This window comes from Acinonyx jubatus, chromosome E1 (genome assembly GCF_027475565.1).
Source record: "Acinonyx jubatus isolate Ajub_Pintada_27869175 chromosome E1, VMU_Ajub_asm_v1.0, whole genome shotgun sequence".
NCBI classification, from domain to species: domain Eukaryota; kingdom Metazoa; phylum Chordata; class Mammalia; order Carnivora; family Felidae; genus Acinonyx; species Acinonyx jubatus.
In genome coordinates this window covers 45,231,030-45,256,455 of record NC_069397.1, presented here as the reverse complement: position 1 = coordinate 45,256,455, position 25,426 = coordinate 45,231,030, and the positions used below count along the sequence as shown (strand labels likewise).

Here is a 25,426-nt window from a genome sequence, read left to right as displayed (position 1 = left end):
GGTTGCAAGGGAAAATGAAGGTAGAGAAGCCTGTGTCTCGCTTGGTAGAGAGCTCATGTTTGATTCAAGATAATAGGTACTAAGCAAAACAAAGTGAACACAAAAGAGTAAGGGTTGTTGTAGGAAATAGTGGCTCTGTTAGAAAAACAAAGGGTTGTCACCCCTGTGCCTATTCGTTGTGTGACGCGGCCTGAGCATGTGCGAAGTCGCGCGCGGAAGCTGGCTGCGCGCGCAGCTGCGTTCGGGTGTTGGGCCGCGCAGGTTGGCGTTGGGTGTCGGTTTCTCAGTTGCTCAAAAATCTAGCTGGCGTCGGTCTCGGCTCTTCCTGGGTGGCCTGGCAGATTGGTTCCACGGGACTTTTTGCCAGTATCAAAAAGACTTTTTTTGTACACCCCCGTTTCTCCACATACAAGTAACACGCTTCAGTAAACGAGCATTCCCTTCCTCACTTCCTACCAAAGGTGCCTGCGCTCTTGCTTCCCCGCCCAGCAGCTATCAATAGCCATAAAAATGGGGGTGAGTAAATCCTCCGTTGTGTCTCTCCACCCCGGACCCCTTTCCACCCATCTTCGGAGGGTTGTGTCTCAGAACGCTTTTCCGGCGCCCAGGTGGGGCCATTCTCATGGGCATCCTGTTGTGTCCTTGTCTCCCACAGTCCTTGGCTGACCGTGAGCCATGGGCTGAGCTCCTTGGTGCAGTGAAATTTGAGGATTTGGGAGTTTTCAGGGGACCAATTACGTGCATTCCCTATCTCTAAATTTACTGTAACTCCTTTGAGGAGACGCTACTATTACCTCTTTTGTGGAAGAGGGTTTATTTCTTTTAGATTATGAGTGAGTGACTTCTTGTCCAAGAAGGGCAGCTGCCTTTCTTGTACCCTAGTTGTACCAATGCTTTGTCGTCTTCCATACTGACATTTTGGGGGAGAATGTCACCTGGAATAGAAGCTTTGGGGCCAAAAGAGGAATCTAGGAAATTCCAAAGAGGAATCTATGAATTCCTCTACGATGTCTTAACTAACTTTGACACTATGGGAAAGTTACATAACTTCTGGTTCTTCTGTTAAAAGGAATGACATTTAGTTTATGTATTTGAAAGTGCCTGCCATTGTTTTTGACACTACATTGGTGTTTGATAAATGATAGTCTGTCTTTTGTGATCACAGAAAGGCCTTTCCTGACGACTCCCCACTAAAACTGCCAGGCTTTATTTGAGGCTAGTTTATAAGACCTATCAGAGTAACCTCTTCAAGCTACCCGCATTTCTCTTTTATGGCTTCGAATGGTTTTGCTCACTTATGTTAAATATTTCTACATAGTGATACCAAATCAACATCATAATCACCGCTTGCTAGAAACCAAAATCTCTGTGCTTATGCTTAGTGGGATTTTTTTCAGCTCCTTGTTTTTAGGAGGTGCCTTTGAACGTCGTTTTCTATTTTGTCATATGCTAGTATTTTTAATGTCCTTTTCCCAATTCCTGAATGGTGTATCAACCTTAACTTTGATTTCTTCAGTGGAAATCTTAAATTTTAATATTTTAAAGGCTGCTAATATAATCCCATCTAATAAAAATAGCTGTATCATATAAAAATGGTTTTTAAAATTTTACGGTAATTTTATAAATTGGCCAGTGAATTGAATCTTGGCAAATGGGCTTGCTCCAGGTGACCCATTTCTTTATGTGGATGGTGCTTTCCTAGGGAAGTTGAGAAGTCGTTCCTTCAAATGGATAATTGCTTTGGCCTGGGTCAAAGTTATGACTGTGGGAGTGGGTTATAGCAGTAGTGAGTTTGAACCTGACAAAAGCAAGAGAAACTGCAGCTAGAGGGACGTTGTCTTCTGAAGTGGCACCTCCCTTTTAACTGCTTTACTTGGTTTCTGGGCTCCCCAGATCTGCTACTTCCCTGATCCCTCAAGACTCTTTTTCTCCCTTACCTGTTTTTTACTCCTGGAGCTGTCAATGCCCAACTCAGAGGCACCTTGTTTATAGAAGCTAAACGGTTAGGTGGGATCAGTACAGTCTTTTTTTTTTTTTTTAATGTTTATTTATTTTTGAGACAGAGACAGAGCATGAGCGGGGGAGGGGCAGAGAGAGAGGGAGACACAATTCGAAGCAGGCTCCAGGCTCTGAGCCGTCAGCACGGAGCCCAACATGGGGGCTCAAACTCGTCAACTGCGAGATCGTGACCTGAACCGAAATCGGATGCTCAACCGACTGAGCCACCCAGGCGCCCTAGGATCAGTACAGTCTTAACCAGAATTAGAAGAGCAGATAAATTAAGGGTTGAAATCAGTAGTTAGTACTAAGTGAATCAGCCTTGATCACCCCATCAGAGTCAAGGTGAGGATAAGATCTGAGCTAAGAGTAAACAAAGGAAAATCCAAGAATCCAGGTGGAAGGTCACTAATCAGCAAAGTCTAAGAAAGCAAGAGCATAAAGCTTGAGAAAGATTTGGGAACCAAAGTTAACTGTTAAGATCTAAGCTGGTTTTAACCTTCTGCCCTGATGGGGTAACTCCTGATCAGGACTGACTTGGAACAGAGTTCTGGGGTGGGGAAGCGGAGGTAACTTTTATCAGAGCTATTTCCTGAGCAGGCATTGTTTCCGCACTGTCCTTGTCCTCTTAGAGTTCACACTGGAGGGGTGTGTGGTGGAGGCAGAACCCTAAACAAAAGCCACAGCACAATACGATGAGTACTCTTACAGAAATTTTGGCTGAGTGTTAAGGAAAACAGAAAACAACAAATTGATGATGGCAGTTAGAAGGTGGGGATAGAAAGTCATGGAAATTCCAGAGGCAGTGACATTTGAGTTGGCTTTGAAGAATAAACAGACACTTGCATAGCAGAGAACTGGGGAGGAACACTTATTCATTTAATCAATGTGAATTGAGTACTTAACTTTGTTCCAGGTATTGTTCTAGGTAGTGGGGACACAGCAGGAAACAAAGCCCCAGCCTTGGAGGAGCTTACATTCTAGTGACGTCATAGGCACAAGAATCAGCGTCAAAGAGCTTGGTGTGTTCAGGGAAGGTTAAGTTCAGTTGGGATGTTGGTGGAAAATAAAGCTATAGAGGTAAGAGGAGGACAGAGTAAGAGCCAATTATCCCATGCTGAAAAGTTTAGATACAGACTCTTCTGCAAGCCCTTGCCTTTAAAAAAATTTTTTTTAATATTTATTTATTTTTGAGACAGAGACAGAGCATGAACAGGGGAGGGTCAGAGAGAGAGGGAGACACAGAATCCGAAGCAGGCTTCCAGGCTCTGAGCACAGGCTCTGAGCCTCAGCACAAAGCCCAACGCGGGGCTTGAACCCACAGACTGTGAGATCATGACCTGAGCCGAAGTCAGATGCTCAACCGACTGAGCCACCCAGCCTCCCCAAGCCCTTGCCTTTTAAACATTTTAGAGCTGTGGAAACCTTTCTGCCAAGGAATCTTGCAAGGTCACTCAGTATATAAAACAGTAAAAGCTGAACTCCTTGTTGAAGCAGGGAGGAGAGGCGGGGGTGACACAAGAGAGGATCTCCCAGTGCTGCCCTCCCTCTCACTCTCAGGTTGCCACAACAGCTCTAGGAAACCCTAAGGACCCCAGTGGGTTTAAAGCCTACAGCTGAATGTAATGGAGGGCACACAAATATGGGAAAATGGAGAGATGTGATCATATTTGCTGCCTTGGGATAAAATTGCCAGGAGGGATAGGGTAGGATGGCCTTTTAGCAGAGAAACTAGTTAGGTGGGTTATGGAAGAGATGCTGAGGACCTGACCTAGGTGGGTAGGATATATCCAAAAAAGATTTAGGAGGGAAAATCAACAGAACTTGATGACTGAAGAGGAGCAAGAAAGGGAGGAGTGAAAGATGACTTCAAGAGAGCACAGTGAAGGTCCTTAAGACTTTCTCTATTCACCTCTTTGCTTTTTTTTAATTTTATTTTTTAAAATTTTTTGATGTTTTTTATTTTATTTTTTGAGAGAGAGAGTGTAAGTGGGGGAAGGGTAGAGAGAGAGAGAGAGAGACACAGAATCCAAAGTAGGCTCCAGGCTCTGAGCTGTCAGCACAGAGCCCGACATGGGGGTCAAACCTACAAGCTGTGAGATCATGACCTGAGCTGAAGTCAAACACTTAACTGACTGAGCCACCCAGGCACCCCTCACCTCTTTGCTTTTGATTACAGGTGTCCTGGGCATCTGGTTGGGTCACCCCATCTTTGGCTTTCATCTGCCTACAAGACCAGTTTGAATGTCTCATCAAGGCCCTTTGCCATGTCCTCATGCTCTGTATCAGGATAGATACAGGAAAGGAGACTGGGAGGGAGGACAATGAGACCTTGATTTTGGACAGATGGGTTTACATGACCTATGGAGCATCTAGCAGTGAATTGGAAATACAGATCTAAATCTCAGGAGAGGGGTGGTGCTTGGAGTTAGATATTTAGGCTCATCAGAAAGTAGGCAGTAATTGAAGGGATGGGAATAGATGAGTATGTCTGGGTAAGTCATGTATAGAGAAAAGAGCTAAGGATCGAACTGCAGAGGACCAGAGGGGAGGGAGAAGTCAGAGATCCCAGGGGAGACCTTTGCCTTATCTTCCCTCTGTCTTACTGGTCTGTTTTTCAGTCATACCAGTAGTTCTGGGTCCAAATTCAAGAGCCAGGAGGTCGCCTCTGAGGGGGTCTGGGAAGTGACCAGGAAGAGGACTCAGACTACAGTGCCACCCAGGTCTCTCGATGCACCATAAACATCTACCTTGAATGGGGAGAGAACATTAGCTCCAGAGATTTCCAGAGTGTCACCTGGGCTGTAGACCTGAAACTCACTTCTTGAATCCTGGTATATACTCCCACTATTGGAAGACACTATTCTTGAGTTTTACCTGCTAGACTGTGTGAACTATGAAAATATGTATCTGTGACTTCATTGTGTACATAGAGGAGGAACTTTTGTACACTTGATGATCCGGCAAAATCGGATTCTCTTCACCCTGGGCTGTTTCATGCCTTTTAGCCTTATTCCATTATCTTTGCCTAACTCATTCATAGCCTTTTTTACATAACATCCTCCAAGAAGTCTTCACTAATCCGTTTCCTTCATTAAAGGTTTCCCTGTGGTACCTTATGAATACCTTTATGTTCGCAATTGTCATGTGGAGAAATGATCTGTTTATGCATTTACCTTCTTTACTAGAAGATGTCAGTGACTGGCACATAGAAGTGCTCACTGAGTGTTTCTTAGATGGTGAACACAGCATCAGCTGCTTTGCCATCCAGCACTTCTGCTGCTCTGACTGCGATGCCCCAGGCCTGCCTCACCACCACAAATGGAAAATGGATGTGTCAGCTGCTTGGGATCCCACCTCGGCCAGGCTCCTGGTACATCCCCAGTAGTGCTGCCATTGTGCTAAGTGTTTCCCACCATGACCTGTCTACCCATACTTCTTCTTCTGAAATTCTAACCTCCTGTGGGCCATCAAACCAAGGAGTGATCTTTTGCTGGCCTGCTGTGGCACAAGTACTGGGCCATCTCGCTCCAAGGGCCTTTCTCCTATGAACTCTTTGGCAGCTATTTTGTCCACCAAACAGCTGGGTCAGGAAGCATAGACCCACTGGGAATTGTCCCTCAGGTTTGGGTTTATTAAATACTTTTAAAATACTTTAATAAATTAAATACTTTAGTTCCATTAAGTCTTTGAGTGCCTGTAGATGCAATAGGGTCAGAGGTTATAGGAAAGTACCTCTTCTGAAACCATAGAATGTTTCAGAATGAAATTCTGAAAAGTGGTCAGTGAGCAGAGTAAGTATCAAGGGAAGAAGAGAGGAAGAGAAAAAAGGCATTCCAAGTCAAGGGAATAAAGGCATGGGAATGCTGCCTCCAGGACCGCAAGTCCTGTAACTGGCTACACCATTAGGTCCTGTGAGGGTGGTGTGGGAATGGTCTCCCCTCCCCCCATCTCTTTTGATTCTTGAGCATTAACTTAGTGCTTTCACAAGGTCTTGAATTGCCCCTAGTGATGCATCAAATCCCGTTTGCCTATTGGGTGACCATCAGTAGTATCTCCTTCAAATCAAAATGCTTCTAATTAATCAGGTCCTACCAATTAGCCTCTTTTCTTTGAGTCCCCATAGCACTGGCTTTTCAGTTTGAAAACTTTCTTTGCATGTAATAACAGACCAGAGGTAATAACAGAGAAATAACAGCTACGAACAAGAAGTCATATATAGCGTTAAGTGCCTGGATTTTGGATTCCAGAGCCAGCTCAGAACCAGGTTTGAATCCTAAAACCATCACAGTGAGAGTAGGGGAAGTAACTGAATCTCTCTGCCTTGATTTCTAAAATAGAGGTAAAATGAGTACCTCATATGCATAGTGAAGGTTAAAAGAAGTAATACGGGGGCGCCTGGGTGGCTTGGTCGGTTAAGCGTCCAACTTCGGCTCAGGTCATGATCTCACGGTCTGTGAGTTTGAGCCCCGCATCGGGCTCTGTGCTGACAGCTCAGAGCCTGGAGCCTGTTTCGGGTTCTGTGTCTCCCTCTCTCTCTGCCCCTCCCCTGTTCACGCTCCGTCTCTCTCTGTCTCAAAAATAAATGAACGTTAAAAAAAATTTTTTTTTAAATAAAAGAAGTAATACCTGTGGTACTTAATAAGTGTCGGCTATTCTCTGCTTAATGAATAGGAAATCTTTATCCTTACCATAACTTAGATATCCTATTTTCCTCCAACACCTTGAGGATGTTTTATCATAGCAATTAACTCATTGTTGGTATTGTTTATCATTCTCTCTCACTAAAAGATCATTCACTTGTTTAAACACATGTATTGATTAGGTTATGACAGTGGTTAAAAGTAACACAATATATACCCCAAATTATTGAAAACAGGTACTTAAATACGTGTACATGCACATTCACAGCGGCATTACTTACGATAACTGAGAGATGGAAACAACCCAAATGTCTATCAATAGATAAATGGGTAAGCAAATGATGGCATATACATACAACGGAATATTATTCAGCCATAAAAAGAAATGAAGTGCTGGCACATACTACAACATGCATGAACCTTGAAGACATTATGCCAAATTAAAAAAGCCAGACACAAAAGTCACATGTTATATAATTCCATTTATATGAAATAATCAGAACAGGTAAATCCATAGAGACAATGCAGATTGGTGTGTACCAGGGGATAGGAGAAGAGAATAAACAACTGCTTAATGGGTATGGAATTTTCTTTTGGATGAAAATGTTTAGAACTAGATAGAGGTGGTGGTTGTACAACACTGTGAATGTACTAAACGCCAATGAATTGTTTGCTTTCAAATGGTTAATTTTACATTATGTGAATCTCAATAACAAAGAAAAAAGAGAGAGAATTCCCACCTTCAAAGAATTTGTATTTTAGCGAAGGAGCCAGATCAGACAGTAAGCCAGTTCACACCTAGGCAAGCAATTACATATTGTGATAATTGCTTGGTGAGAAATAAAGTAAGGGGAGAGTATGGAAAAGATAACAAGGGGCTGGAAGTAGAGAGGCTCTGAGGTTGGAAGGGGCTTAGCAGTTTGAGAAATTGCCAGGAGAACCTCTGGACTCACTCTTAGAGAACCAAAGGCAATGGTTTAAAATGAGCCCAAGGAGGTAAGCAGGAGCCAGGCCTTGCAGAATCTTACATGTCATGAGGAGGGAGTATTCAATTATTCAACCTAAGAGCAATGGGAAGCTGGGGAGGGTTTTAATCAAGGGGAAAACGAGGACCTGAATTACATTTAACTGTTTTATCTTTTTTAAATTAAAAAAATTTTATTAAGATTTTATTTTTAGTTATTTTTATTTATTTGAGAGAGAGAGACAGAGAGAGACAGAGGGAGGGAGGGGCGGGGGGGGGGGGAGAGAGAATCCCAAGCAGGCTCTGTGCTGTCAGTGCAGAGCCCAACACAGGGTTCCACCCCAAAAACCATGAGATCATGACCTGCACCGAAATCAAGAGTTGGATGCTTAATCGCCTGAGCCACCCAGGTGCCCCAAGATTTTATTTTTTTTCTTTCTAAAATTTTTAGGGAGAGAGGGATACCTGGGTGGCTCAGTCGGTTAAGTGTCTGACTTCAGCTCAGGTCATGATCTCACGGTTGGGGAGTTTGAGCCCTGCATTGGGGTCTCTGCTGTCAGCGTAGAGTCTGCTTCTGATCCTCTGACCCCCTGTCTCTCTGCCCCTGCCCCACTCATGCTCTCCTCTCTCTCAAAAATAAATAAAAACATTAAAAGATTTTTTTAAATTTTTAATGTTTATTTTTGAGAGAGAGAGGGAGGGAGGAAGAGAACGGGGGAGGGGCAGAGAGAGAGAGGGAGACACAGAATCCGTAGTAGGCTCTAGGCTCTGAGCTGTCAGCACAGAGCCTGACGTGGGGCTGGAACTCACAAACCATGGGATCATGACCTGAGCTGAAGTTGGATGCTTAACTGACTGAGCCACCCAGGTGCCCCCATTAAAAGATTTTTTTTTTTTTTTTGAGAGAGAGAGAGAGAGAGAGAGAGAGAGAGAGAGAGAGAGAGAGACTAGCCCAAGCAGGCTCCACACTCAGTAAGGATCCCATGACCCTGGATCATGACCCAAGCCAAAATCAAGAGTTGGATGCTCAACCCACTGAGCCACCGATTGTGCTCTACTCTCCGATTTTATTTTTTAAGTTATCTTTACACCCAGTACAGGGCTCGAACTCATGACCCAAGATCGAGAGTCGTATGCTCTACTGACTAAGCCAGGCAGCTGCCCCTTATCTCTTTTTTAAATGCACTTATTAGCTTGTCTGTTTTCTAGTGTAAAGGTTCTCTACAAGGCAGGTTGTATCAGAATTACTTGGCAGGCTTATTCTATTATTTTTCTGTAAATTTAAATTCCAGTATAATTAACATACAGTGTTCTATTAGTTTCAGGTGTATAATACTGGGAGGCTTATTTTTTTAAGTTTATTTTGAAAGAGAGAGCATGCAAGTGTGCATGGGAAAGGGGCAGAGAGAGGGCGGGGGGGGGGAGGGGGGAGAGAGAGAGAGAGAGAGAGAGAGAGAGAGGGAGGGAGGGAGGGAGGGAGAATTCTAAGCAGGCTCCACACCCTTAATGCAGAGCCTGATGCAGGGCTCGAACTCTTGAGCCAAGAGATAATGCCTAAGCTGAAGTCTGTTGCTTAACTGACTGAGCCACCCAGTCACCCCTGGGAACCTTATTCTTAAAATATAATACTGGAAGCCATTGGATTGTGTACGTGTGTTGTTTAGTGGGGGTGGCTAGAAGGGATAGTTTAGAATAGCTCCCCAGGGGATTTGCCCCTACTGCTCCCTCAGACTCCTTGGAACAAGCTTGAAAGTCTTGAAATGGGTACTAATTACATTATCATGAATTCTTTACGCACTTTACAGGGGTGGAGAGGGGCCCTGATTCAATGACTGTAACAATTTCAGTGGCCTGTTCTGAGACTGGCAGTGAACCCAAAGGCGGAAGGAGGAGCATGATCTCTGAGAAGACCCAGAGGCAGGAAAGCAACAGCAAAGTAGGGTTCATCACTGGAGGAAAGACACCAGCAAGTACAGGTGAGCAGAACTGATTTCTAAAAAGGGTGGAGAACTGTACTATGAAGAGGATCTGGGTACTATGGTGCAAGACTTTGTTAGGGGTGAAAACAAAGCAGAGAATTTATATAGTGAAAATCTATCTTGGCTGCTCAAAACTGTTGTCTGAGTAGCAACAGCATTGCTTTTGGAGCTTGTTAGAAATGCTGAAGCTTAAGCCCTGTCTCAGACCCCAAACGTACTGAATCATCATCTGCATTTTGAACAAGAGCCCCAGATGTTTCTTTTGCTCATTGAAGTTTAAGAAGCACTGGTCTAGATCATGGGGAGAAAATCCCAGACGACCAGAAGGTAGGCTGTCTGACACAGCTGAAGCACTTTATTTTGAATACTTTATGATACAGGACAGTGGCTTCTGAAAAGGTATTGCATTTTTTTCAATTAAGTACTATAAATCCTGGAGAAAAAAACCTTATTTAACTACAGGGAGGTTTCTCATAATGCAAATTTCCACCCACTAGAAACATTTCCTGTGGAGTAAAGTACTAGGCTTCCTTAAAGTGAGGCAGAGCACGTTAAAAATATGCAAAAAGAACTCGGATCTTGGCCAAGTCAACCCTTCACACAGCTGGATCGGGTCTGGGGCAGCTGGTATCCCTTGGCAGCTCTGAGCCACCAGGATGGGCTTTTAAACAAAGTCAAAAGTTGGAGGCTCTTCTGCCCCAGAGAACAGCTCTGTGTTGTCTTTAATGCTGAAAATGTAGGAAGGCGACTCGAGAAAACTATTTTCAGAGAGTGTAACTAGGTATCTCGGGGAGTCGGCTACACCTGGGAGCTCTCAGCAACTACCCATTCTCTGTTGAAGCCCTAAGTGACCTTCGACCCCTGACCCCGCGCCTTGCACAGCGCTTCCTGCGCAGCTTTTCGCCCCCGCCTCTCCGGCCAAGGGCTGGTCCAAGGGGTGTGGGCGTGGCTCTGGGGGCTGACGGTTAGGGGCGGTGCCCGTCAGGGGCGGGTCTCGCGATGGGCGGGATTTGAGGAGGCATCCTGGCATTGGGCCGCTGGGTATAGGTGGGGCCTAGCGCTGGGCTTGTTTGGGCGGGGCAGGGAGTTAGTTGCCGCCTCTGGGTAACTGGACTCTGTCGGCCAAACCTCCGGAGGCCGCGGGCGGCAGGCGGGCCTGCAGCAGATCCCGGATCCGGAATTCCCCGGGCAGGACCGGAATCAGGATCGGCCCTGCCCCAAACCGGGTCTGTGGGGAACTCGAGGTCTTGGACTAGGAAATCCCGGAACCCGGATCAACAAACCCCAGAACCCGGAATTTAGATCGGAAAGTCCCGGATCACGGATCGCGGAGCGGACTCGACACGGAGCCCGGAGCCCGGATCGCGACACCGCCGGACGGGACGGAGCGATGTCGGGCCGTGTCGCGGGCGGGTTCCCGCTGCCTCCGCTGAGTCCTGGCGGCGGCGCAGTTGCCGCGGCTCTGGGGGCGCCGCCTCCGCCAGCGGGACCCGGCATGCTGCCCGGACCGGCGCTCAGGGGGCCAGGACCGGCTGGAGGTGTGGGGGGTCCCGGGGCCGCCGCCTTCCGCCCCATGGGCCCCGCGGGCCCCGCAGCGCAGTACCAGGTGAGGAGCGCGGATGGGCAGGCGGCGCCGCGAGCACGCCCGGGGCATGGAGCTACTGGGGCCTCGAGTGAGGGCCCCGGGGCAGCCGACGGACAGAGGGCACAGGGGCCCAGCGTGCGGAGTGCACGGGACTGGGAGGAGGGCAAGGCCGGGTGGTGGGGCAGTTGGGGGAGAGGGTAAGAACGATTCTGGGGTGGAGGGTTTGAAGCGGTTGGAAGGGCCTGGAGGCTTTCTTGGAACCGGGATTCTGAGTAACTGAGAGATGGAGGAGTTGGAGCAAGTGAGTTGTAGGCGACTGGGTTGAGAATGCTAGTGTAGATCCTAGGGTAGGGGGTTCTGGGAAGTGCTGAGAAAGTTTTGCAAAAGGGCCCTCACTGAGAAACCAGGGTTACCCTGCATTGGCCTTGGTCCCACTCCAAGTCTGCGCTGTTTTGTTTTTTTTTCTAGTTGGGAACTGGCAGAGTTCTAGCGAGTCTGAGATGGTTCCCAGCTGCTGATGAGGAGGAAGAAGGGCCTGGCTTCCCAGGCATGGGAGGTAGAAGATAGAGGAAGAGGATTCCAATCTATGCCAGGCAGGGTCTACTGGTCAGGCCCAGGAGCCCTTGCATGGGATGGTTCTGGGTTCGACCACAGATGGTGGTGGCGGGGCCTGAGGAAGGCGGAAAACCCAGCCCATTCTGGGCAGACTCTCTTTTTGGCTTCCTGCCTGGTGTCATAGTGTCCAGGAGTTGATTAGTCTGCAGGAGCAGAGAGGCTCCACTGAGCCCTGATGGTCTGGGGCTGGAGGAGCCTGTGAGAGTTGTTCAAAGAGTTCTGTCCTGACTCCTTTGGAGTTTGGCTTCAAAGAGAGAGCTTCTCAGGTTGCAGCTTCAAAGGCCATTGAGAAGCAGAGACTTCATCCTTAGGGTCAGTGTATGAGGAACTCATACAGTATGAGGATCCTGCTCATCAGTCCCCGCCAAGTGCATTGTTTCTGGTTACCCCAGAATGCTTAGGAATTGTGCCTGTCCTTTTCCCCACTCCCTCTCCACTTTTATTTAGACTTTAAGTTCTGACATGGCTATATTCCACCCAACCTGTGTGCCCCAGCATTTGGCACTGGCTTCTTTGCTAATCTCCCAAGGAAGCTGGGGCTTACTCTGTTATCTCCAGGTAGAGCCTCCAAAAATGGATCCTCATGGAGTAGGATATGCATTCCTCCCCTACCCATGAGCCTTGGGCCCTCACTTTCTAAAGAGATTCTTAACTGAGGAGTGATTTTTCCCTCTAACTCCTCATTCTCACTCCTCCCTGTAAAGAAAAAGGGTCTGGGTATTGACAGAGATAGACCTGGTCCCAACCACTCCCATCTTGCTTTCCCACATGGGGATTCACGGCTCCAAGGTGTTGCTGAGGGGTCCCTGCATCAGTCATTCCATTCCAGCCCCTGGGCTACCTAGCTGAGGGCTGGCCTTGGAGCCTCCTTGTGGGCCTTTGGCCTGAGAAGGATCTAAGGAACAGATAGGAGCCTCTCCATTTCCTTTGCTGGAAACCCATGGGCACTGTGGCCTGTGGAATGCCCCTGAGAAAATGAATTCCACAACCATACGTAGGGAGTGGACTAGGGCCAGTGGCAAGGTTTGGCTGGCTGGCTGGCTGGGTAGTCCCAGGCTGCTAGGGTTGGGAACCAAGGGGAAGGCACTGAGCTTCTGCTTCCCCAGGCTTTCTAGCCCACCAGCTTTTCATTGCCTCCTCTTCTTCTGGGGAGGGGCATTAGAGGTAGAAAGGGAGAGGGAGGACCCAGTTCACTCTGGCTAAGTTTGAGGAAGATCTTGCTTGGCCTCTTTCCAAGTCCAGTTGTGTGACATCAGGAGATGGGACTTGAGATCTCAGGAGCAAAGGGGTTCCTGTCAGAGCACATGGGGTGAGCTAGAAGAGCAAGGGTTTCAGGGCCCAAGTTGGGCAAGTAGGGGAGCCAATGAAAGAAGGGAAGTGACGACCCATCTCCCTCCACACAGTGGAAGGAGTTCTAGCTGTGGATCATACTCAACAGAGGAGCTTAAGGAAAAACAAAACCCAAAGAAACACAGATTGTTGGGTTCACTCCAGAGTTCAAAATATTTTCTAGTTAGGGAGGGGTATGTTCTCTTCTCCTAGGCCCGGCCACCAGGAGCGCCAGGGCCACAGGCTTTGAGGCAGGGCTGTGTGTGTGCTCTCTGGAGACAGCAGCACCAGGCCCAGCCACGCGCCGCTGCTGTCCTGGGTGGTGGAGGTAGAATCACACTTAGGTCGTGGGCTGCTGCTGGGCTAGGGAGAGGACGTTGTTGCACACTTCCGAGGTTCAGGGCACTGAGCCAGGCCTACCTCGCTCAACTGCAGGCGAGGGACTTATAGAGCCTGAGAGGCCTGACCTGGGCTTTGTATTTTTTTTTTTTTTTTTTTAAACTCTTGGGGTTTTTATTTTGAAGAGGAGTTACTGGTGCTTCAAAGAGCAGGTGTGGAGCTTGGCAAGACTAAGCTGGGACTAAGCAACCTTCCCCTGGGCCTCTTCTCCCTCTTGGGAGAAGCCTGGGGCCTGGGGTGAGCTGGGGGCCCTGCGCCTGGGAAGTTTGGAGCAGATGTCTGGGAGGGGCCTATTCCAGGCCCTGCCCCTGCAGCCTTGACTGGGGACTTCCTGCTACAAGAGCACCTGCCTAGGAGGGATGGGTGGTGCCGAGGAGGTTTTGTGAAAGTCCTAGTGAGTGGCTTCTTGGGGACCTCAGGGCCCTGTCTCACTCTGTGCAGGTCCCACTGCTCCAGCTGTTCTTGCTCTCTGGCTCATGTTCAGGGTGGGGAAAATATGTCTAGCGTGTCTGGAGCCTGGGTTTACAGCTGTGGCCACACTGAGTTTGTTTCCTGTAATCTCTGGCCATGGCTCATTAAGGCCGAGAAACAGGCTGTCCTTTGCCTTTCAGCAGCTTGGACAAATCTCTTCACGCAGGCCTCCTGAAGCCCAGAGTCCCCCACGTTCAACTCCATCCCCCAGAGGGCTTTTCCCACCCTACTCCCCCTTTGCCCTTCCCTACATCTCTGGGTCACTTTTCTTCATCTCTCCCTCTGGTCAGGAGTCTGACCCTCTGTGCTGAGAACATGAGTTTGGCGCTAGATGAAAAAGTGGGGGGAAAATTCTCATCTCCATGATACCGGGCTGGGGGTAGGAGGTTCTCTGATTTGGTGCAAGTCCCCACCTAGCCTGGCTTGGTGGGGTAGTTGTGCTGGTTGCATAATCTGGGCCCTGGGGCCAGCCCTGTGAAGCTGCCAGGGACAGTGTGTGCAAAGCAGAGCTGCCAAACAGGCCTTGCAGGCAGCAGCTATGGAGGGGGAGGCGGGGGGGGGGGGGGGGGGGGCCAGGGTTACTCTCAGAAATGTTGGGGAGCTGGACCTCAGTGGGAAATCCTTCTGCAGACTTCTACAGAAGCCGTTTCTGTAACCCGGGCTCCTGGTGACCCTATGACTGATCTTGCATAATCTTCCCTCCGTTCTCCAGTTTGGGATCGTGAGGGCTGAGTTAAGCACCCAACAGCCCCAGCCGCCAGGTGGTGCACGGACCTCGGACAGAGCCCGGGTGCCAGCCGCTCTCTGATAGGCCACACAGGAGCCACAGCTTTCCTCTTGGGGTCTCTCGGCATAGGGGTAGGGAACAGGGCAGTAGGGAGGTGGAGAGAAGGGTCCAGTTCTGGGTTGTGAATAGGGGCCATATGGTGACCAGATGGTCTCTGTACCGTACCCGAGGCCACCCGTACCGGTTGGGACATGCTCCGGCCCATCCTGTTGTGGCTTGCTCACCTAGGGTGCCCCTGCCTGATAGGCTCGCCAGCCCATTGGACTGTCTTCCTCCCTTTAGTCACACCACTAGGCTGGTGCCAGGAGATGGATGTTGGGGCCTTGCCTGCTCATATCACACTGCACCCTTCCACCTGGCTGTGACACTGCCCCCAGGCCATGCTTCTGTCTCCAGCTGGGGAAGGAAGTAGATAGGAGTGCTTGGTGGGATCATGCGATGGTGTCGGGAGTGTCTTAGAGCCGGCTGGTTCCAGGGAGCAGGGCGTCGTGCGCTCGGGCTGGAAGGTGGCAGTGGGCCCCAAAACACTCCTGCGGGCCCTTCCCTCGCAGGCAGGACTCTCCTGCCCACCCCAGACTCTGGCAGGCCTCATTTGCTGGCACTGACGCCAGGGTGGTTGAAGGGGGCGGGGCAGGTGTGGTTTACATTTCTGCTCTTGGGCACCTGCTCCCCTTTGTTCCTGGTCCTCCAAGCGGGGCTCTGCGGTGTGCTGCTCAGGGCCAGACCCAGCCCAGGAGAGGGATGGAGGGAATGGGCTATGGGCCCCGTGGGGCTCTGCCGCTGACCTATGCACCCCCATTGGCTTGCTTCTTCCAGCGGCCCGGTATGTCACCAGGGAGCCGGATGCCCATGGCTGGCTTGCAGGTGGGGCCCCCTGCCGGCTCCCCATTTGGCACAGCTGCTCCACTTCGACCTGGCATGCCACCCACCATGATGGACCCGTTCCGAAAACGCCTGCTGGTGCCCCAGGCCCAGCATCCAATGCCGGCCCAGCGCCGGGGGTAAGACCATCTTGTTTCCCCTGCTCTGCCTGGCACAGCTCTGGTGGTAACAGAGCAGTTCCTTCTGTCCTAAGCGCTCTAATGACTGAGGGAGACTCCTGGTTCTTCTGGGGGAGGGTCCTAGGGACTGGAGGGGGAAGGGAGGGGGAGGTGTTTTGGACCATTGACCCCTTAAATGGGTTTCTGTCCTCCCCAGGTTAAAGAGGAGGAAGATGGCAGATAAGGTTCTACCTCAGCGAGTGAGTATGTTGGGTGGGGGCCTAGGAGGCCTTACCCAGTGGCTGGCAGGCTGCGGGTACAGTCAGGTTCCCCCAACTCTGGGATAGCCGAGCAAGGAGCCAGAGCTGCAGCTGAAACAAACTAATGAATTCCTCTCTTCTTCTAGATTCGGGAACTTGTCCCAGAGTCTCAGGCGTATATGGATCTTTTGGCTTTTGAGCGGAAGCTGGACCAGACCATTGCCCGAAAGCGGATGGAGATCCAAGAGGCCATCAAAAAGCCTCTGACGGTGTGTGCAGCCCCGGCCAGTCCTGGGCCTTCCCAGACTTCTCTGCCTCCCCCTGATGTTGTGTTCCGGCCTGGGTCTGCAAAGCATGGGTCTGTGATTTCTCACACTGCAGGATGCAGCCCATTAGTGGAACATGAACTCAATTTAATGTGGTGGGGCCAGCATGTTTGTTTTTTTTTTTAATTTTTTAATGTTTTTATTCGTTTTTGAGAGAAATGAGGGACAGAGTGTGAGTGGGGGAGGGGCAGAGAGAGACGGAGACACAGAATCCGAAGCAGGCTCCGGGCCCTGAGGTATGAGCACACAGCCTGATCCAGGGCTTGAACTTGTCAACTATGGGACCATGACCTGAGCCGAAGTCAGAAGCTTTAACCAACTGAGCCACCCAGGTGCCCCAGGCCCAGCCTGTTTTTAACAAAATATAAAATAGTAGAAATTATAATACTTCACAGTAGTATAATACTTACCATAGTAGTAAAAGTATTGTTTAATGATGTTTTGTTTCAGACATTTATCTATGTATGTGCCTCCTGAGTCATTTAAGATGTAAACCTTACGGATCACAGTCAGAAGTTTGCAGGGCAAGACTAGAGATGGATAAGCGTAGTTCCTACCTCCATGCACACACTCCCCTGGTTTAAAGATAATAATCTAGAATAATCCCCTGAGTGGTAAAAGCTTTCCAGAGGCCAGAATACTTTGGGGCCAGTGTTTGAGTTTCGTGTAAAATGTGTGCTGGAAGCTTCCAACTTGCCCGATAGCACCCTGTGCGCACCTGTCAACACCACCAATTGCACTGTGTTGGAGTTGTCAGTAGTGCCTCTCTCTCCTCCGTAGTTGTGAGTTCTCTGAAGTCTGGGACTGGGATTTCCTACTCCCGATTTCCGGTACCTAACAAGGTACCTGGCCCCTAGACAGCATTCAGTATTGAGGTCGAGTGGGTTCAGACAAAGATTGGGTAGCATTGTTTTCCAACGTGTTGGCCCACCTCTAGCTGGTTGTCTTTCTCCCTTTAGCAAAAACGAAAGCTGCGGATCTATATTTCTAATACATTCAGTCCCAGCAAAGCAGAAGGTGATAATGCAGGAAACGCAGGGACCCCCGGGGGAACCCCAGCAGGGGACAAGGTGGCTTCCTGGGAACTCCGAGTGGAGGGAAAACTGCTGGATGATGTGAGTTGGGAGAGGTGGTGTCTGGAGGGGAGGTGGCCTGTGTGGGCTCAAGAGTGAAGTCCTGCCTGAGGGAGAGGGCATTGCTGGGTCACAGCTCCAAGCCAGAGCTTGAAGATTTGTATGGTGGTTACAAGAGCTATCCTGCGGGTGGCAGTGAAGTGTCTTGAAGAAGGGGTACCCCTTTCTAATTCAGTCCTCTTTGGCTGCCAGCAGGGTGCACCCAGAGTCCTTTCCCTGCATCCGGCGCCTCATTTTGCCCTGTCTCCTTGCTTCCTTCGGGGCCCAAAAGTCTCACTACCCTGAGATGCAGGATGGAAATAGTACTTTTTTGGGGGCTTAGCCTAGGTTAGGTTGAGAGGTCAGCAGCACCCCCAACTCACACCCGTTACTGTTCCCCAGCCTAGCAAACAGAAGAGGAAGTTTTCTTCATTCTTTAAGAGCCTCGTCATTGAGCTGGACAAGGAACTGTACGGGCCTGACAACCACCTGGTGGAGGTAAGAGTGGTCCTGGGGCGTGGGGAGCACAGGCTGACACGCTGGGTGGGCAGAGAAGTGGCGTCGGTCCTGTAGAGGACGAGGTGTGTGTGCTCCGGCCCCACTCCCTTGGTGATGAGGTCTGCTCCCCTCCTCCCTGCCAGTGGCACCGGATGCCCACCACCCAGGAGACTGATGGCTTCCAGGTGAAACGGCCTGGAGACCTTAACGTCAAGTGCACCCTCCTGCTCATGCTGGATCATCAGGTGACAAATGTCTGGGGCCCCAGGGAGTCATCTGGGGGAGGAGAGCCGGTTCCCGTGGTAAACCCTTTCTGTCCTGCCCGATCCTTCCACTTTGGTTTCTCACAAGACCACACCCCCCTGACTCCCCTCTGTCTATCTCCAGCCTCCCCAGTACAAGTTGGACCCCCGACTGGCAAGGCTGCTAGGGGTGCACACACAGACCAGGGCCGCCATCATGCAGGCCCTGTGGCTTTATATCAAACACAACCAGCTGCAGGACGGGCACGAGCGGGAGTACATCAATTGCAACCGTTACTTTCGCCAGGTGAGCTGGCGGCCATCCCCCCCACCCCCTTGTCTCGTGGCCCTTGCCCTGCCCACTGCTTCACCTCCCTGCGGGGCTTGTTCTTGGCCACATTCTCCACACTGACCCTGGGATGGCCCATTTCCCTCTGTGCCCTCCAAGGCATCACCAGGCCTTTGGTACTCTCCCTAGATCTTCAGTTGTGGCCGACTTCGTTTCTCGGAGATTCCCATGAAGCTGGCTGGATTGCTGCAGCATCCAGACCCCATTGTCATCAACCACGTCATTAGGTAAATGGAAGGGGGGGGAATGGGAAGGCTCTTTGAAGAGCCATTTACCTTGGGGCGCCTGGGTGGCTCAGTGGGTTAAGCGTCCGCCTTTGGCGTAGGTCATGATTTCATGAATTCACGGACAGCGGTGCAGAGCCTGCTTTTTGGATCCTGTCTCCCTCTCTTTCTCTGCCCCTCCCCTGCTCACATGCTCTTTCTCACGCTCTCAAAAATAAATAAAACATTAGAAACAAAAAGCCTTATACGTTAAGAACAAAAACCGTTTACTTTCGGCTTGATGTAAAACCAAAGAAAAGCAGCAGGTTTGGTTTCTTGCTACCTGAGCATGTGCAGGTTTGGCCCTGGTGGGTGGGATGAACGTAGCTGTGTGCTGACCCCTCCCCTCCTGTGTCCTGCCTACAGCGTAGACCCTAATGACCAGAAGAAGACAGCGTGTTATGACATTGATGTGGAGGTAGACGACCCACTCAAGGCCCAGATGAGCAATTTTCTGGCCTCCACCACCAATCAACAGGAGATTGCCTCCCTTGATGTCAAGGTGGGCCCTCTGCCTTCCCAGCCTCCTCAGGGACCCAAGATGAGGGTGGGTAGGCTGTGTTGGGGGACATTTCTGTACATGTAGCACCTTGGGAAGGGATCTTGCTCTGAGTCCTTTGGGGTTAGGCCTGGAAACAGGACATGCTAAGAGTGGGGACCAGTCTGACACACGTACTCCTTTCTCCAGATCCATGAGACCATTGAGTCCATCAACCAGCTGAAGACCCAGAGGGATTTCATGCTCAGCTTTAGCACTGACCCTCAGGACTTCATCCAGGAGTGGCTCCGATCTCAGCGCCGAGATCTGAAGGTGTGGTCCTCCTCCTGAGGAGGTTGATCCCATGCTAAGCCCTGGGGGGACTTTTACCCCCTCCCCGTCACTACTTCTGCTCGCAGGGGTGGGAATGGCACTGCATACAGCTCTCCTCCTGGCTCTCTGCAGATCATCACTGATGTGATTGGGAATCCTGAGGAAGAGAGACGAGCTGCTTTCTACCACCAGCCCTGGGCCCAGGAAGCAGTGGGGAGGCACATCTTTGCCAAGGTGAGGCTCTGCCCTGTGTGCCCTCTTGAGGCTGCAAGTGGCAGAGGCCTGAGCCACCGGTCTCTCCTTTCTCCAGGTGCAGCAGCGAAGGCAAGAACTGGAACAGGTGCTGGGAATCCGCCTGACCTAACTGCTCAGGGACCCCCCCCCCCCACCTCCACCTCCACCTGGAAGGGGACCACCCTCTGGGGCCACAGACACGTAGGCTAAGGATGGGGTGAAGGGTGTCTGCTGTCACCCTGTGTTCCCCAGCTGTAGTTTCGTAAATGTAGTGATAGGATTCCTTGTTGCTTGGTCCCCGAAGCCTTATATTTACTTTACACTTCGGCTTTAAATGGGTTCAGAACAGATGCCTCCTCTGCTCCCTGCAGGCAGGCAGGCCCAAGTAGGTCCGCTGGAGGCTGTAGTTTGACATTGCAATGGAGACTTCAGAACCAGGCCCGCCAGCTTTGCTTGTTTACAGACCCCCTCGGAGCTAGCATCAGTGCTGGCTCCGAGGAGCTGGGTGAGGAAGAGGGGCACAGCTCACACTCTTCCTGGCCTTTCTAAACCAAAGTTCTTTGCCATTCCTACCAGCGCAGTCTTGCTGCTGGTTTTTTCCTTTCCTTTGGGTATTTGCACTATTTGGGAAGCAGGTTTTTCTATGCGGGAGCCACTTTTTTTGTACAGGGGTAAGTTGGGGTTTTCAGGGAGCCCTGTTTGGTGCCTCCTTCCTTATCTTCTTTCCTCAATCTATGCAAGCGGCTCTGGCCGCCATCATCTCCTGGGATGCCAGAGGGCGGCCACCCCAGCTCTTGGGCCCAGGGTGGTAGAGCCTCCTTGGAGGGGACTCCAGTTCTCTGGCATGGCCTGAGGTACGGGTGTGCGTGAGCGGTGGAGGGGGAGGTGGGGAGAACCGTTGTTGCCCTTTGGAACTCGGTAGGGAGGGCGGACCCCAGGGCTTGGCAGGCGCCACTTCTGGCAGGTTTGGAAATTTCCAAATAAATCCTTGTTTATCGGTGATACCCAGACTTGGTCATTGAACGGTGTGGCCACGCATTAACAGACCGAAGTCCTTAAGAGCTTGTCCTGCAGAGCTTTATTTGAAGGAGCCACACAAAAGACCACCGCTTCACTTCCATAGCTTCTTGATAGACATGTTTTTCTCGCTGTCCTTCTGCATGACCTGGAGGGAGAAGGCATTAGGTTACAAACTGAGCCGACACACGCTCTCTTCCCACTGCTCCAGAGACCCCGTCCACAAAGGCCGGAAGGTAGGGGCCTGTACCTTGGCCACTGCCATCTCAAAGTCCTCCTGCGTGACGTGGACTCGCCGCTCCCGCAGGGCATACATGCCAGCTTCGGTGCACACGCCCTGAGCAGAGAAAGGAAGCCAGGCACTGTTGCCGTATGCCCTCGAACTCGGACCTTTCTGGCTCTGCCCCTTTCAACTCGGGCTCTCCGATTACCTTTACTTCAGCCCCTGACGCTCCAGGCATGAGCTCAGCAATCTTCCGCAGGTTGATCCCCCGGGTCAGGTTCATTTTCCGAGAATGAATCTTCAAAATGTCCAGCCGGGCCTAGAGAAGAGAGAGGAAAAGGCTGAGCCCTGTGGCCTCCCCCCCCACAGCCGGAGCCGCTCCCGGTGCTGCCCGTCACAAACCTCCTCATTGGGGGGTGGGAATTCAATTTTCCTGTCGATGCGCCCAGGGCGGAGCAGCGCCGAGTCCAGGATGTCAATCCTGTTAGTAGCCATGATAACCTGAGTGGAGAAAGCGGCGTGGTGGCATCAACCGAGCCCTTCCTCCGGCTCACCTCACCCAGGGCCTTTCCTTGGACACCACCTCACCTTGATATTCTTGGTGGCCTCAAAGCCATCCAGCTGGTTGAGCAGCTCCAGCATTGTGCGCTGCACCTCACTGTCCCCTCCGGAACCCCCCTCCAGCCGTGAGGAGCCAATGGAGTCGATTTCATCCATGAAGATGATAGAAGGAGCATGTTCTCGTGCCATGACAAACAGCTCCCTCACCATTCTTGCCCCTGTGCAGAGGCCAGGTGGGCGTTAAGGAGGCAATGAGTTCCCTACCCTCACTTCCCCCCACTCGCTTCTTCGTTTTCAGGTGTCTAGTCAGTTACCTTCCCCGATGAATTTCTGTACCAATTCAGAGCCAGAGACACGAATAAAGGTACAGTCTGTATGATGAGCCACAGCCCGGGCCAACAGTGTCTTCCCAGTGCCTGGGGGCCCATATAGCAGCACCCCCTAGAGAGAAACGGGAGAACTCAGGGCAGAAGCCAGCCCCCACACCACACTCCGTGAACATTTCCTGAGCGCTCGCTCTGGGCTAGGTCTCACACTAGATGCTAGGAGCGTAAGTACCAAATGCCAAGGTCCCTCATAAAGCTTCTTTCTGAACCACCTCAGTGCTGCTGTGGCAGCCCTCTCCCCCAGCCCCTCTTCCACAGGGAGGGCCAGCTTAAGCGGGGTCCAGTCTGTCCTGAGCCCTGTGCTCACTCTGGCCGGGACAGGACGAACAGTAACAGCAGGGCCCTCCCACAGAAGCCTTGCTTCTCACCTTGGGCTGTGCAATGCCCAGCGCTTCAAAGAGCTCAGGATGCTTGACAGGCAGCTCGATCACTTCTTTGATCTCCTTTATCTGCTTGTCCAGTCCACCGATCATCTCATAGGTTGAATCTGGCACTTTCTCCACCATCATCAGTGACACCAGGGGGTCTACCTTGTTGGGCAATATCTTGTGCAGAGTGTAGCTGTCGTTTCTTAGAGCGACTCGGCAATTGGGTGTCACCTGGGCGGGAGGAGAGACGTCAGCAAGTGTTGTGGGGAGAGCTGACCCCAAACCCCCACACGCCACACTCACATCGTTGATGTCGATGTTCTTGTCCACATCTACGACAAACTTGCCTTCGGGATGCACCTAAAGAAACGAGGGCTCGTGACCTTTCCTGACGGCCACTAAACCACCCACCTTGCCCAGGAAGACCTAGGAGTCCTAAAAGAACAGTAACCGGTGTCCCGGCAAGGCTACACACAAAGGTATGGGAACGCCCTGGGCATTGGGCTGCTTCCTGGGGGCCATGGTGCCTTTACCTTAACCAACACTTTCTTCTTATCCATGGCCCGGACTACTTCCCCTACATAGGAGCCCTGTTCCTGCAGCAGCTGTAGCTCTTCCCGCAGTAGGCGAACTGGATGGGAAAGAGTCAGGGGTCACTCAGCTGCTTTGGTGTCCCCTCTCCCATGAGTCAACTCAGGATGCGTGAATTAAGCACCATTTTAAAGTTTTGGAAGAAAGACCACAAAAAGAAAGTCAAAACTTAGGTCTTCAAGGGAGTTACAATGGAGCTCAGGAGAGGCATGCGCATGAACAACCATATGACAGTGCAAAGCACGACCTTGGACTCTAGGAGAAAACAATAAGCACCAAATGTGAAGTCTCAATTTAGGGAAATCTGAACAATCAGACCTCGGACAAAATGCCCATATAGTCTTCCCATCTTTTCCTCCTCACCTTTCGCATTGAGCTCATTCCTCTGTGCCTGCAGCCTCCGGAGATTCTGGCTCTTGTCATTCACAATCAGCTGTGGAGGATAAGAAACATAGAACAGAAAATATTAGAAGATTCAACTCTTGGCCAAGATCCTCAAGGCTAGTATGAGCAGAGTGACAGAAGAGTACAAGGCACCTGAACGTTACAGATTGTCTAACATGATCCTAATAACGCTATCCTTTCTTCCAAGATTCCCCCCTGGGACCAAGGGCAGGCCTCAAAACAGGCTAGCTGTCCTAATGCTGGTCCAGGAATAATAAGCCCTAATGGAGAAATGTTACAGCTGGCTGTCATAGTTAATTTCTCATGGGTCAATAACATGGTAGAGTGAAAAGATCATTGGGTCAGAAGGCTAAATTCTAACCCCACTGCTGCCAATAGGTAGATAAGGCTAAGGAAAGCCATTTAAAAGGTCTGTTACCAAACTGTAAGTACACATGGATAACATCACCTATCCTGCCTCTTTTCAGGACCATCATGAAGAACAAACGAAATCACCTGTAAAAGCACTTCAAAAATGATAAACCTGATAGCTGCAAAAGTACCAAGAGTTCAGAAATTGTCCTTGTGGTTGTCCTTCAACATTTTCCTTCAATATTTTCCTTATTGCTGTAGTTCTTGCTCCATCTGTAGGCTAGAGCTCTGGGTTGCCCAATTTTCATTCAGTCCCATGGAATCAGCATTATACAGACTGGGCAATTGTCTGCCCTCCTCCTCTCACCCTGCCCCAACCCCAGTGTGCTAAATCTTTCCTGAGCTTATGTCTTCTCTTATATAAGAAACCCACTCGTTCAGGCTTCTTCTAAAAAGAACGATCTTTGGCTAAAAGGAACCTTTTAGGTTAAAATTTGACTCTTCACGATGTATAATAAACTGAATATTGATTACTTTCAAAGGGGTGAGAGTGAAGAGAAACCAGAGACAACTTGTATACTTGTTATGGTTGACTAGTTATTTCTTCCACTGCGCCCCCAGGGGAATAATATGGATTGGTAGACACATGCTCCATCAATCCTTCATCCCCTTTCTACCTAGAAGGGGGATGCCTCTGGACCTCTGGAGTCCGTCCTCACCTGCAATTCTTCAATCTTGGACAGATAATATTGGCGGAGTCCACTGCCTGCTTTTCCCTCTTCCAGCTCCATCTGAAGACACAGTGTAATTATTAAAAAGGCCAAAAATCCAAGGGAAAATCCCATTTCCAGCCCGGACTTTGGAGGAATGATTTGGGTTCGAATTTCTCAGTCCATCTCTTTAGAACCCTCCACTCCCCATGACTAAACTAAAAGCAGAATAAGAATGCCGCCTACCTCATAAGACTTTCAGGAGGATCAAGAGACAACATACACGGGAGTGCTTTGTAACGAATCAAGCGCTATAGAAACCCGAGGTATCATTACTTACAAGCGGAGTCACCAGGAGGATCGGGGGCCCTGCCTCCTGCGACTCGCGGACGGGCCGGTTTCCGTTCCCACCCTTCCCCTCACCCACTCTGGCTTCCACGGGGTCTTGTCTTCCTCTCCTGGCCCTTACCCGCCGGGGGCGGCACTGACACAGCAGATCCAGTCCCAGGCAGGGCCCCCTCTGGATTGGTCCGCCCAACCCCGACTCACCCGACCCTCTTGCCCCCAGCTGGCAGTCCACCTCGGATCACGCCTTCTTCGCATCGAGCCCCCAGTCCCCGCCCGGCCGCCGCAGCCGCCATACCTGCTCCGGTCCGTCAAGCGCCATCTTCCCTCTCCCGCAGAGACGGCCGGCATCTGAGCCGCCTTGGCGCGCAGGCGCAGAAACAGGGGTTAGGGGCCCGACAACCCTGGCAGAGAAGAGTTCCGGGTCAATGGGCGGGTTGTGCGGCGAGAAGTTTACAAAAACAGAGGCCATGATGGGAAGGTGGCTACGCAAGGTCAGGCGCTTTGGAAAGGGATGAAGAGGCCACAGAATTCCTAAATTTTGCTCCCTAGGAACTCAGTTTTAATTCAGCTAATCTGTTCCTCTGGCCCCAACTTCCAATTTACACTACTTGAGGCCACGCT

At 50.6% G+C, this 25,426-nt stretch overlaps 2 protein-coding genes across 5 annotated transcripts; one reads left to right on the top strand and one right to left on the bottom strand.

Annotated features, from left to right (window-relative positions):
- The first annotated feature begins 9,558 nt into the window (after positions 1 to 9,558).
- On the top strand, positions 9,559 to 20,847 carry SMARCD2 (SWI/SNF related, matrix associated, actin dependent regulator of chromatin, subfamily d, member 2). 3 transcript variants are annotated; one of them, XM_053212272.1, is made up of 13 exons: positions 9,559 to 9,581; positions 15,587 to 15,771; positions 15,968 to 16,010; positions 16,157 to 16,279; positions 17,296 to 17,451; positions 17,851 to 17,946; positions 18,090 to 18,191; positions 18,334 to 18,495; positions 18,667 to 18,764; positions 19,167 to 19,302; positions 19,489 to 19,611; positions 19,744 to 19,845; positions 19,922 to 20,847. In XM_053212272.1, exons 2-13 carry the CDS (start codon positions 15,596 to 15,598, stop codon positions 19,973 to 19,975), a joined length of 1,371 nt encoding a protein of 456 aa, XP_053068247.1. In that variant the 5' UTR covers positions 9,559 to 9,581; positions 15,587 to 15,595; the 3' UTR covers positions 19,976 to 20,847. The 3 variants fall into 3 exon arrangements, with proteins under 3 accessions (XP_053068247.1, XP_026903880.1, XP_053068246.1); XM_027048079.2 differs by lacking the exon at positions 9,559 to 9,581 and adding an exon at positions 10,636 to 11,190; XM_053212271.1 differs by lacking the exon at positions 9,559 to 9,581 and adding an exon at positions 14,596 to 14,841.
- A 59-nt stretch (positions 20,848 to 20,906) lies between these two features.
- PSMC5 (proteasome 26S subunit, ATPase 5) lies at positions 20,907 to 25,409 on the bottom strand. 2 transcript variants are annotated; one of them, XM_015076408.3, is made up of 12 exons: positions 25,101 to 25,409; positions 24,467 to 24,538; positions 23,355 to 23,424; positions 22,934 to 23,031; positions 22,704 to 22,760; positions 22,401 to 22,631; positions 21,961 to 22,087; positions 21,674 to 21,864; positions 21,488 to 21,586; positions 21,294 to 21,404; positions 21,113 to 21,199; positions 20,907 to 21,010 (listed from the first exon to the last, which is right to left on the bottom strand). In XM_015076408.3, the coding sequence occupies exons 1-12, from the start codon at positions 25,272 to 25,274 to the stop codon at positions 20,957 to 20,959; spliced, it is 1,371 nt and encodes a 456-aa protein (XP_014931894.2). In that variant the 5' UTR covers positions 25,275 to 25,409; the 3' UTR covers positions 20,907 to 20,956. The 2 variants fall into 2 exon arrangements, with proteins under 2 accessions (XP_014931894.2, XP_014931895.3); XM_015076409.3 differs by having other exon boundaries at positions 25,007 to 25,161.
- Positions 25,410 to 25,426: the final 17 nt, after the last annotated feature.